Source organism: Rattus norvegicus, chromosome 5, assembly GCF_036323735.1.
Source record: "Rattus norvegicus strain BN/NHsdMcwi chromosome 5, GRCr8, whole genome shotgun sequence".
NCBI lineage: Eukaryota > Metazoa > Chordata > Mammalia > Rodentia > Muridae > Rattus > Rattus norvegicus.
In genome coordinates, this window is record NC_086023.1 from 161,892,053 (window position 1) to 161,905,401 (window position 13,349).

Here is a 13,349-nt window from a genome sequence, read left to right on the forward strand (position 1 = left end):
AGAGTAGGCAGCCTGTCTTGTTCCTGGTTTTAATGGGATTGCTTTGAGTTTCTCTCCCTTTAGTTTGATGTTGGCTACTGGTTTGCTGTATATTGCTTGTATTATATTTTTGGACAGTCCTCCCAACCTTCCTCATCCCAAGGCCACCTGTTTATATTATTTCTGCCGGCCCTCAGGGCTTCAGTCCTTTCCCCCCACTCAATACAAGATCATGTTCCCTTCTCCTCCTACCACTGTTCTCTTTCCCTCTCATGTCTCTCCCTCCCACCCACCAGTGGTTGCTTTCTTCTCCCTCCCAAGTGGAACTGAGGCATCCTCACATGGGCTCTTCAACTTGTTGAACTTTTTGAGTCCTGTGAACTGTGTCTTGGGCATTCTGTACTATTTTATTTTGCTAATATCCACTTATTAGTGAGTACACAACATGCATGCCCTTTTATGTCTGTTATCTCACTCAAGATGACATTTTCTAGTTTCATCCATTTGCTTGCAAAACTCAGCATGTCTTCATTCTTCATAGCTGAGTAGTATTTCACTGTGTAAATCTACCACATTTTCTGTATCCATTTTATGTCATGAGACATATGTGTTGTTCCCAGCTTCTGGCGATCACAAATAAGACGTCCATAAAAAGAGTGGAACACATGCCGCTGTGGCACAGTGGTGCCTTTTTGGGGTATATTCCCGAGAGTAATATTGCTGAGTCTTTAGATGGATCTATTTCCAATGTTCTGAGGAACCTCCAAATTGATCTCCAGAGTGGTTGTACCAGTTTGCAGTGGGGGGGGGGGGTATTCTACTTTCTCCACATCCTTGCCAAGATGTGTTGTCACCTGAGGTTTTGATCTTAACCATTCTGATTGGTGTAAAGTGGACTCTCAGGGTCATTTTGATTTGCATTTCCCGATCACTAACATTTTTTAGGTACTTCTCAATCATTGGAGATTCCTCTGTGAATTCTCCTTTTAGTACTATACCGCATATTTTGATTGGGTTGTTTGGGGTTTTTTGGTTATTAGCTTCTTGAGTTCTTTATATATTTTGGATATTAGCCCTCTATTAGATGTGGGGTTAGTGAAGATTTTTTTTCCCAATCTGTAGGTTGCCAATTTGTCTTACTATGTACTTTGCCTTACAGAAACTTTCCAGTTTCAGGAGGTCTGATTTATCAATTCTTAATCTTAGAGCATGAGCCATTTCAGTTCTGTTCAGGAAATTCCTCCTGTGCCAGTGAGTTCAAGGCTCTTTCTCATTTTCTCTTCTATTATATTGAGTGTTTCTGGTTTTATGTTGAAGCCCTTGATCCACATGGACTTGATCTTTGTACAAGGTGACAAATATAGGTCTATCTTCATTTTTCTGCATATAGAGAGCTGGTCAGACCAGCACCATTTATTGAAGATGCTTTCTTCTTTCCATTTTATAGTTTTGGCTTCTTTGTCAAAGAACAAGTGTGCATAAGTGTGTGGTTTTATATCTAGGTCATCAATTCTACTCCATTGATCAACCTGTCTATCTCTGTACCAATACCATGGAGGTTTTATCAATATCGCTCTGTAGTAGAGCTGAAGTTCAGGGATGGTGATTCCTTCAGAAGTTCCTTTATTGTTAAGAATTGTTTTCACTATTCTGGGTTTTTGCCTTTCCAGATGAATTTGAGAATTGCTTTTTCCATGTCTTTGAAGAATTGTATTTGGACTTTGTTGGGGATTGCATTGAATCTGTAGATTGCCTTTGGTAGGATGGCCATTTTTACCATATTAATTCTGTCAATCCATAAGCATGGGAGATTTTTCCATCTTCTGAGATCTTCTTCAATCTCTTTTTTCAGAGACTTGAATTCTTGTCAAACAGATTTTTCACTTCCCTGGTTAGAGTCACACCAAAGTATATTATATTATTTGTAGCTATTGTGAAGGTAGATGTTTCTCTAATTTCTTTCTCAGTCTGTATATCATTTGTATAAAGGAAGGCTATGATTTATTTGAGTTAATTTTATATACAGTCACTTTGCTGAAGTTGTTTGTCAACTGGAGAAGTTCTCTGGTAGAATTTTTGGGGTCACTTATGCATATTATCATATCTGCAAATAGTGATACATTTATTACTTCTTTCCCAATTTGTATCACTTTGTCTCTTTTTTATTGTACTCAGTAGTACTTCAAGTACTATATTGAAAGATATGGTGAGAGTGGATGACCTTGTTTTATCCCCAATATTAGTGGGATTGCTTCAAGTATTTCTTCATTTGATATGATATTGGCTGTTGGTTTACAATGAGTTGCTCTTTCCTGGTGAAGACCAGCTCTCCCATTCCTACCTTTCCTCACTCACCTATAATTGTTTATGTAGGATTGAGGCTTCATTAGCCTTTCTCTGTCTGATTTGGCATGTCTAATGGTGTCATTCTTGTTGGCTCACATTTGGGCAGTCATAGTAGTAACACTATGGATGTATCTTCTGATATTACTTGGAGAAACAATTTCACAGCAGACTGCCTGATTCTCTAGTTCTTATACTCTTTCCACTCCCTCTTCTACAATGGTTCCTGAACCTTAGGTACAGGAGAGTTTTTTGTTTTGTTTTGTTTTGTTTTGTTTTAAGTATGAGTGCTCTGTCTGCATATACACCTCAATACCAAAAGAGGGCATCAAATACCTTTATAGATGGTTGTAAGTCTTCATGCTCAGAATTGAACTCCAGACCTCTGGAAGATCACACAATGCTCTTAACCACTGAGCCATCACACTAGGCTTCAGGACTATTTTGTCTATATATGCATTGGAACTTGGGATTTCCAATTTTCAATAACAAACATGCTTCAAAAGAAATAAGGAAAGCAATCTCATTTTAAAGTTCTCATTGGCTGCTTCATTGAGGGGTGGTAGCTATATGTATCTGTGAGTATAAAAATAAGCATTAGAATGTAATAATACACTTCTGCCCACATTCCTGGCTGAAGTGGAACCTGCCTGTATCCATCTGTACACAGGAACCTAGAAGCAGTCAGGGACAGAAAACTTCCAGTCTCTGCCTGTGCCCAAAGCTAAAAGCCAGTCTCCAAGAGCTCTGACACACCTGAGAGCAGGGGTAAGACCACCACTACTGCTCTGAGGGATTGTCTGGAGCACTCAAGACACAGGAACCTAGGAGAAGTCAGAGACAGGATGCTTCTGGTTTCTGACTGTGCTCAAGCTGACCCAGTCACACAACTCTCCCTACCCAGATCCTGCTGGAAGAAAGCCAGTTTCCAGGAATGTTGACATTCAAACTTACAGTCAAGACATTGTCAGAGAGAGCAAGATCAGCACCAGAGACAGCCAGATGGCTAGAGGCAAACACAGGAACCAAAGGAACAGAAACCAAGACTACTTGGAATCATAAGAACCCAGTTCTCTGACCAAAGCAAATACTGGATATAACAACACACTGAAAAGGAAAGATTTGGAATTAAAATCACATCTCATGATGATGATAGACGACTTTAAGAAGGACATAAATAACTGTCTTAAAGAAATACAGGAAAATGCAGGTAAACAAGTAGAAGCACTTAAAAAGGAAACACAAAACTCCCTTAAAGAATTACAGGAAAATACAACCAAACAGTTGAAGAAATTGAACAAAACCAGGATCTACAAACAGAAATAGAAACAATAAAGAAATCACAAAGAGAGAGAACTCTGGAGATAGAAAAGATAAGAAAGAGATCAGGAGTCATAGACACAAACATCACCAACAGAATACAAGAGATAGAAGAGAGAATCTCAGGAGCAGAAGATACCATAGAAAACATTGACAGAACCATCAAAGATAATATAAAACACAAAAACCCCTAACCCCAAACAACCAGGGAATCCAGGACACAATAAGAAGAACAAATCTAAAGATAATAGATAAAGTGAAAATCGCAACTTAAAGGGCCAGTAAATATCTTCAACAAAATTATAGAAGAAAACTCCCCTAACCTAAAGAAAGAGATACACATAAACACACAAGAAGCCTACAGAACTCTAAATAGATTGGACCAGAAAAGAAATTCTTCCTGTCACATAATAGTCAAAACACCAAACGCACAAAACAAAGGAAGAATATTAAAAGCAGTAAGGGAAAAAGGTCAAGTAACATATTAAAGTCACAAGAATTACACCAAACTTCTCACAAGAGACTATGAAAGCCAGAAGATCCTGGGCAGAGAACACAAAAGCCAGCACAGGCTACAATATCCAGCAAAACTCTCAATTAACTTACATAGAGAAACCAAGATACTCCATGAAAAAAACAAATTTATACAATATCTTTCCACAAATTCAACCCTACAAAGATAATATATTAAAAACTCCAACACAAGGAGGTAAACTTCACCCTAAAAAAAACCAAGAAAGTAATCTTCTTGCAACAAACACAAAAAAGGAAAGACACACAAACGTAATTTTACCTCTAACAACAAAAATAGCAGGAGACAACAATCACTATTCTTTAATATCTCTTACAATCAATGGACTCAATTCCGCCCCCAAAAAAAAGACACAGACTAACAGACTGGAAATGTAAAGAGGACCCAGAATTTTTCTGTATAAAGGAAACACACCTCAGAGACAAAGACAGACACTACCTCAGAGTAAAAGACTGGAAAACAACTTTCCAAGAAAATGGTGTGAAGAAACAAGTTTGAGTAGCCATTCTAATATCGAATAAAATCGAGTTTCAACCAAAAGTCATCAAAAAAGATAAGAAAGGACACTTCATACTCATTAAGGGAAAAAATCCACCAAGATGAACTCTCAACTCTGAATATCCATGTTCCAAATGCATGGGCATCTACATTCTAAAAGAAATCTTACTAAAACTCAAAGCACACATTGCACCTCACACAATAATAGTGGGAGACTTCAACACCCCACTCTCATCAATGGACAGATCATGGAAACAGAAACTAAACAGATATAGAAAAACTAACAGGAGTTATGAATCAAAAGGATTTAACAGATATATATAGAGAGAGCATGTCATCCTAAAACAAAAGAATATACCTTCTCCTTAGCACCTCATGGTACCTTTGCCAAAATTGACCATACAATCAGTCAGAAAACAAGCCTCAACAGATACAAAAAGAGTGAAATGATTCTATGCATCCTATCAGAACACTATAGACTAAGGCTGGTCTTCAATATCAACAAGAAGAGCAGAAAGCAAACATATACATGGAAGTTGAACAACACTCTATTCAATGATAACATGGTCAAGCAAAAATAGCTTATATTCAACAAAACTGGAAAACGTGGATGAAATGGACAATTTTGTAGACAGATACCAGGTACCAAAGTTAAATCAGGATCAGATAAAGCATCTAAACAATACCATAACTCCTAAAGAAATAGAAGCAGTTATTAAAAGACTCCCAACCAAAAAAACCCAGGCCCAGGTGCATTTAGTGAAGAATTCTATCAGACCTTCATAAAAGACTTAATAGCAATACTATCCAAACTATTCCACAAAATAGAAACAAAATGAACACTACCTAATTTCTTCTATGAAGCCACAATTACTCTTATGCCTAAACCACACAAAGACCCAACAAAGAAAGAGAACTTCAAATCAATTTCCCTTATGAATATCGATGCAAAAATAATTCAATAGAATTCTCAAAAACCAGATTCGAGAACACATCAAAACAATCATCCAACATGATCAAGTAGGCTTCATGCCAGGGATGCAGGGATGGTTCAATATATAGAAACCCATCAATGTAATCCACTCTATACTCAAACTCAAAGGTTAAAACTACATGATCATTTCGTTAGATGCTGAGAAAGCATTTGACAAAGTTCAACACCCCATCATGATGAAAATCCTGAAATGATCAGGAATTAAAGGATCATATCCAAACATAGTAAAAGAAATATCCAGCAATCCAGTAGCTAACATTGAACTAAATGGAGAGAAAATTGAAACAATCACTAAAATCAGGGACTAGACAAGACTGCCTACTCTCCCCCTACTTATTCAATATAGTACTTCAGTCTTACCGAGAGGAATTGGACAATGGAAGGAAGTCAAAGGGATACAAATTGGAAAGAAAGAAGTCAAAATATCACTATTTGCAGATGATATGATAGTATAGTTGTGACCGCAAAAGTTCCACCAGAGAACTACTAAGCCTGATAAACAACTTTAGAAAGTGGCTGGGTATAAAATTAACTCAAACAAATCAGTAGCCTTCCTCTACTCAGAGGATAAATAGGCTGAGAAAGAAATTAAGGAAATGACACCCTTCACAATAATTATCAGGGCTGAAATTTACCAAATAGAAACAAAGAAAACAATACAAAGAATCAACAAAACCAAAAGCTGCTTCTTGAGATAATCAACAAGATAGATAAGCCCTTAGCCAAACTAACTAAGGGCTCCAGAGGCAGTATCTAATTTCACAAAATCAGAAATGTAATGGGATACATAATAGAAACAGAGGAAATTTGAAAAAATCATCAGTCCGGATGAAGCAAGAAGTGCAGGCCGGCAGGAACCGGATGTAGATCTCCGGATAAGAGACACAGCCAGAATATGGCAAATATATAGGCAAATGCCAGCAGCAAACCACTGAACTAAGAATGGTCCCCTGTTGAAGGAATCAGAGAAAGGGCTGAAACAGCTTGAAGGGGCTTGAGACCCCATATGAACAACAATGCCAACCAACCAGGGCATCCACGGACTAAGCCACTACACAAAGACTATACAGGGGCTGACTCTGGGCTCCAACTGCATATGTAGCAATGAATAGCCTAGTAGGGGCACCAGTGGAAAGGGAAGCACTTGGTTCTGCCAAGACTGAATGCCCAGTGAACGGGATTGTTGGGGGGAGGTCGGTAATGGGGGGAGGATGGGGAGGGGAACACCCATCTAGAAGGGGAAGGGGGTAGGCGAATGTTGACCCAGAAACCAGGAAAGGTAATAAAAATTGAAATGTAAATAAGAAATACCCAATTTAATAAAGATGGAGAAAAGAAAAAAAGAAATAAAAAATATTCAATAAAAAATTTAATCCTAGTAAATCTTGTTAGGGTTCTTGTCTACATTTATAACAATATGTAGTTATCACTCTTCTGATGTTACTAAAAATGTGGTATTCTGTTTCTGCACAATTTTATGTCTTTCACCATTTCTTTTGAGTTTTGTTTCTATTTTGATCTTGCTATCATTCTTCCTTAATTAAATTTCATTATCTATATTTGAACCCATTAATAAAGTACATCAGAATTACGGGCATGTTTTTCCTACTTTGATGAGAAAGTTATTAACTATTAGTTATTTTACCAAACTAATAGCAGCATGTGGTACTGTTAGATGTACCATGGAACATTTGCCATTGGAGGGCAACCATACATTTTATATCCTTCGATGTTAAACCAGCAGTTCTGTTCTTCTTCCTCACCCTCCTGTCTCAGACCATATACTGTTTAAGCATCCTTCTACAATGAAAGAAAAGTCATGATCAAAGAGTCAGGTACAAACCATTCTTCCTTTATTTCATTCAAGGATCACAGTTACCATCATATACCCTTAATATAACTGATGGTAGCATTTAAAGCATTCATGGAGCAGGGAAAAGAGAAAAACTGGTTATCAAAAAAAATTATACATCCATGAAAGCCATCTTCCACATGGTGCCAGGTCACAGGGACCCCCTGGTCTTCCAAGCGCTTCTTGTAGAGTAAGGTATCATCCCGGAGGATATCATGCTCACAGCTCAATAGAAATGTGTCTGGAAGTTGAGCAATGATCTTGTCATCTGCTAGGAGAGGTGAAATTTTTTCATCCAAAATATGCTTAGTTTCCAGATAGGCAGTCTCATTGAAAGGTCCTAGAAACTCAGGACTAAAGTCTTTGCCCTTAAACCTTTGGGGAATGTTGTCAGAGCTAAGCCACTTGCTGTACTTTTTCCACATGTCTGGGGGCACACAAGCTCCTGTCAGTATGGCATTTTTCCAAGAGAGATCAATGCTTAGGTAGCTACAAATAAATGTAATCATTAAGTCTCTCGTAAGCAATGGAACATTGTGTTTCTGCAATTGTGATGGTAACTGGAAGTTAACGCCTTGTAAAACTGGAGTAATCAGGACTTGAGCCCTGATCTGGGGAAGCTTGTCTTGACAGGACAAAGCCTGAGTGACAGTGGCCACAGCCCAACCTCCAGCACTCTCTCCAGCGATAACCACACGGGAAGGGTCTACCCCATAGGTTTGAAGGTTCTTCAGGAAGTGAATGGAAGCATTCAGGCAATCAAGGTGAATAACAGGATGACGGTGGTCCGGAAGCTTACGGTACCTAGGGAGAAAAAGAGTGAACAAGGAATATTATGTACACAAAAGGCACTGGAGTCCATTGCAAACAGCATTATCTACTCTCACATGAGACCAAAAATGTGGTGCCAAATGTCTCTAATAAAAAAAATGTCTATCATCATTTCTCTTACATGGATTTGAGGAAACCTATCTAGAGTAAAGATGGTCAGGAATTTCCATTTCATCCCACACCATGCATGATTCATTGATGAGCACAATGAGGGGCAATTCAAGGCTGTTGTCTTAGGAAGCATAAAAGCTAGTAAAGATCCAAACAAGGCCATTGGAACTTTGCTGATCACATCTCTCTCTCTCTGGATTCACCTGTACCTGATGTATTGAGCATGTGTTGAGCACTGATAAAATCGCTGCTAAGTACTCTCAATGTATTTTCTTTCCTACTTCATGAGGAAGCTGTTTTAGTTGAGCTGGTTACAGCAAGGTAGAAATACTGGCAATGATGACATCAAACCAGTGGCAGCAGAACAGTAGCAGAAGAATAGGAAAATCCATGCAAGCAGTGGAGTTAGAGCCATGAGAATCAAAGATGGCTGCTCGACAAAGGAGCAGCGAGAAGCTATTTACATTGGCAGACTTGCAGAAACTACCAAAAGTACTGACAGACAGTAGTGGAGATGAGAGCACATCAGCAGAGAAAAACTGAATGCCTTCTAAAGCAACACCACAGAGACCTCCATCTTCTGCTCTGCCCACCCAACAACATTATACAATCTTAACACTACCCATCCACGCAGAGGAAAGCCAGGCTAAGGTATGTATCTGTCAACTCTGTTCCTCCTTAAGTGTTTACATGCATTCCTCACAGGTTTATATGTGATCCTAGAATGTATTCATTCTATTTTAATTAACTTATAAATAAATTTTACCCTGTGTATAAGGTTTTAGCTAAGGCTTACCCATGACTTTACACTATCTAAATTCCTTAATGATATTGTGTGATATTTTTGCACGATGGGAGTGCAAGAGCAACTTTCTCTGCTCTTCAATCCAAAAATAAATTCTTTGGCAAACACTCTTTTCTGTTAATAAGTCACTAACTACATCAGACCACTCACCCCACCAACAGGACCACTGAGTCTGTCTCACGGGCGAGAAAGTTGCCTAGGCCATGGTAAACATCTGGAAGAGAAGACCCACTGTAAATAGTTGTGACAAGAATCAAGCACATTCTACCACAAAGCCAGGGATAGCTGCCACCTTGGTGGACCTAGAGATGACACCTTCACTGTGAACTTTAGAGAAGGTCAGTGGCTACAGCATATTAAAGGCAGGAAGAGACACAGGGGACATTATTAGGAATGACATTCAGAGGTATGGGAAAGGCTAGTGACAAGTTCTTAAGTGTGAGTGTAGGATCCTTCTGGTGGGAAGATAACATTAAAGCATAAACTAAGTGGTGGAGCCAGCACAGTATATTTTGAGTTTAACAAGGAGATAAAGTGAGTGTGGTTTGCGCACTATGAGCCACCAAAACTGAGGAAAGTGCATGAATTTGAGAATGTTATCAAAAGACATAGATATCTGCCACTGTAATTGGTGAGGGAATGAAAGAATCACATCTAATGCCAAGACAATCCTACTGTGACATTGATGCCCATATCTGGACTTAGACCACTTAGAAAACATTGCTATTGAGAGCTGAAAGCCAGCCGCCAGGAGCAACTACAGACCTGAGAGCAGAGCTCCCTGCTCTCAAATCCCTTGGGGGAGAGAGCAGAACACCCAGAAGTGTGGACAATCCTGAAAACCGCAGGACAGACTGCCACTTCTGCTCAACTTTGCCCACATTCCTGGCCCAAGAGGAAACTGCAGAGTGCCTATGGACACAGGAATATAGGAGCAGTCAGCTGCAGGAACCCATGATCCAAGTATGTGCCTGGAACTGAACTGAACCAGTCAAACAGCTCCCTGTACCAAATCCCATGGGGGAGAAAACTAGACCCTCAGAATTGTGAACACCCCTGAGAAATCAAAGGAGACTACTCTCTGCACATATTCCAGACCCAAGAGTTAATCACATAGTGCCATCTGTGCACCCTGGGCACAGAGACCTAGGAGTAGTCAGGGGCAGGACCTTTCCAGATTCTGCCTATGCCAAGAACTTAAAGCCAGCTGCCAAAAGTGACTACATACCTGAGGCCTGAGACCTGAGAACACTCTGTTCCCAGAACTGGCTAAAAGAAAACTGGAAAACAGGTCTGCAGGACTACTGACACTCAGACCTGAAGGAGGATCAAGCCACTGTCAGAAACAGCAAGACAAACTAACACCACAGACAACCTGATGATGAGAGGCAAGCACAGAAACCTAAGCAACAGGTGACAGCAGATGCTGGTGAGGATGTGAAGAAAGAAGAACACTCCTCCATTTTTGATGGGATTGAACCTGGTAAAACCACTCTGGAAATCACTCTGGATGTTCCTCTGAAAATTGGACATTGCACTACCTGAGAACCCAGCTATACCTCTCCTGGGCATATCCCAAAAGATGCTTCAATATACAACAAAGACACAACCTCCACTATGTTCATAGCAGCCTTATTTATAGTAGCCAGAAGCTGGAAAGAACCCAGATGCCCTTCAACAGAAGTAGGAATACAGAAAATGTGGTACATCTACTCAACGGAGTACTACTCAGCTATGAAAAACAATGACTTCATGAAATTCATAGGCAAATGGAATGAACTAGAAAATATCATCCTGAGTGAGGTAACCCAATCCCAGAAAAACACATATGGTATGCACTCACTGATAAGTGGATATTAGCCCAAAAGCTCGAATTACTCAAGATGCAGTACACGGACCACAAGAAGCTCAAGAAGAAGGATGACTAAAGTGTGGATGCTTCACTCCTTCTTAAAAGGGTGAACAAAAAATATCCATAGGAGGGGATATGGAGCCAACATTTAGAGCAGAGACTGTTGAACAGCCATTCAGAGCCTGCCCCATATGTGACCCATATATACGCAGCCACCAAAACTAGATAAGATTGATGAAGCTAAGAAGTGCATGCTAACAGGAACCGGATATAGATCTCTCCTGAGATATACAGCCAGAACATGTCAAATACAGAGGTGAATGCTAGCAGCAAACCATTGAACTGAGAACAAGACCCCCATTGGAGGAAACAGAGAAAGGACTGAAAGAGCTGAAGAGGCTTGCAACCCCATAAGAACAACAATGCCAACCAACCAGAGTTTGCAGGGATGAAGCCACTACCCAAAGACTATACATGGACTGACCCATGGCTCCAACTGCATATGTAGCAGAGGATGGCTTTGTTGGGCACCAATTGAAGGAGAAGCCCTTGCTCCTGCCACAGATGGACCCAGTATAGGGGTTTGTTGGGGGGAGGAACTAAGGTGGGATGGATTGGGATGGTAACACCCTTATAGAAGAAGGAGTGGGGAAAGTTATATGGCTAGGAAACCTAAAAAGTGAATAACATTTGAAATGTAAATAAAGAAATATCTGGGGGTTGGGGATTTAGCTCAGTGGTAGAGCGCTTGCCTAGGAAGCGCAAGGCCCTGGGTTCGGTCCCCAGCTCCGAAAAAAAAAATAAAAAAAATATATTTCAAAAAGAAATATCTAAAAAAAATAGAGAAACAAACAAAAAAAGAAAACTCGAGTTAGACATTGAGAGAGATTTTTAGTTTTTTGACATTGTGAATTTTAAGCTAAAAATCATTCTTAATTAGTTAAATCTATATAAAAGGTATACTTCAGAAGATAAACTAGGTTAGTAGTACTTTGGTTCTAAATAGGCTATTTTATAACAAGGGTTTAAATTGTGTTTCAGCCAAAGAAGTAGAATAACATAGAATTTAATTAAGGACACTCATAAAATGTAGGAAAAATTTCTTCATTATTCCACCATTTCTTATTCAAATGTCTTATCCTTCCCAGTTATTTACCCTTTAGTTAGCATAAGTATAGGTTGGGTTACAGATTTTACTGTTTATAAGTTGGCAGACATAATGCTTATGTCAAATACCTTGGTATACTGAGAAGTTCTAGACAGTTTTATGGGCCACTAGAGATTAAAACAAAAAGTCAGTATATTTCCAAATGTACTCATAGATTGTCAAAAAGAATATCAATAATAAATTATATTTTGAAAACATATCACTTTTGATCTTGACAATCATTATATTGGTGTATCAGATAAAATAATAAAAGACCAACAGCATTGTTCAGGGTGTTGAGTTACCTCAGTCAACTGACTAACACCTTTGGATTGAACCAAAATGAAACCTTTCAAAACTGACTTTTATGACCTTGATAGCCTAAAACTTGAAAAGTAACATAAGTGGCTCTGGTACACTAAGCCAACCAAAACTTGGAATTAAGGAAACATATTTTTATGAAGCACAGGGGAATGTGAGGGGAGGGGCAATGAAGGAGAGTGTGACAGAGAAGGATGTGAATACATAGCAGTTCTATGAAGTAGTGAAAGGACAGTATTTCTGTTTCAGGAAAAAATTTGTATTTCCTTCTACCAAGATCATGTGGATAGTGTTTTCTCTAAGACTTCATAATTCAGCAGAACATTGTAAAATAGTCTGAAGTACACACGGACTTGAAACTGGGTGTCATTTAAGTGTAACATCTTTATGGTGTTCCAGGTTTGTTGAAAGCAAACAACAAGGATTATCTTGGTTACAGTGACAAACCAGATATTCTGCACTGCGTTTCTGCAGCAAAGGTTTAATATATCTGATTTGTCAAAGTTAAAATTCCTGCTAATCTTTCCTGTCACTGTCGAGGGCTGGGAGTTGTCACCTATTCAGTGAGTTGTGTGGAGTAGGGAGACTGATGTACAATAAGTAAAAGTTATCAGCACAAACATCAGAGTAAAACGATCATTTGGAACAAAATTTCAAAAGGAATTAGAAAATCTGCCATGCTTTCTAAGATGACTTTTCAGTTCTGTCACTTTGCTGTTTGTTAAATGTAAGTTAATCCAAACTATATATACTATGTAGTTAAG

At 39.0% G+C, this 13,349-nt stretch overlaps 2 protein-coding genes across 2 annotated transcripts in view; one reads left to right on the forward strand and one right to left on the reverse strand.

Moving 5' to 3' along the window:
* LOC103692519 (60S ribosomal protein L9 pseudogene) overlaps positions 1 to 13,349 on the forward strand; it is a 1,198,372-nt gene that overhangs the window by 277,307 nt on the left and 907,716 nt on the right. The window lies entirely within an intron of this gene.
* The window catches only part of AAdacl4fm3l1 (AADACL4 family member 3 like 1), a 43,866-nt gene continuing 38,033 nt past the window's right edge, over positions 7,517 to 13,349 (reverse strand). Inside the window, exons 3-4 of the mRNA XM_001077182.5 lie at positions 9,416 to 9,479; positions 7,517 to 8,322 (exon numbers count right to left, since the gene is read on the reverse strand). Coding sequence (XP_001077182.1) covers positions 7,548 to 8,322; positions 9,416 to 9,479 — 839 coding nt within the window. The 3' untranslated portion in view covers positions 7,517 to 7,547. The remainder of the gene's footprint in view (positions 8,323 to 9,415; positions 9,480 to 13,349) is intronic.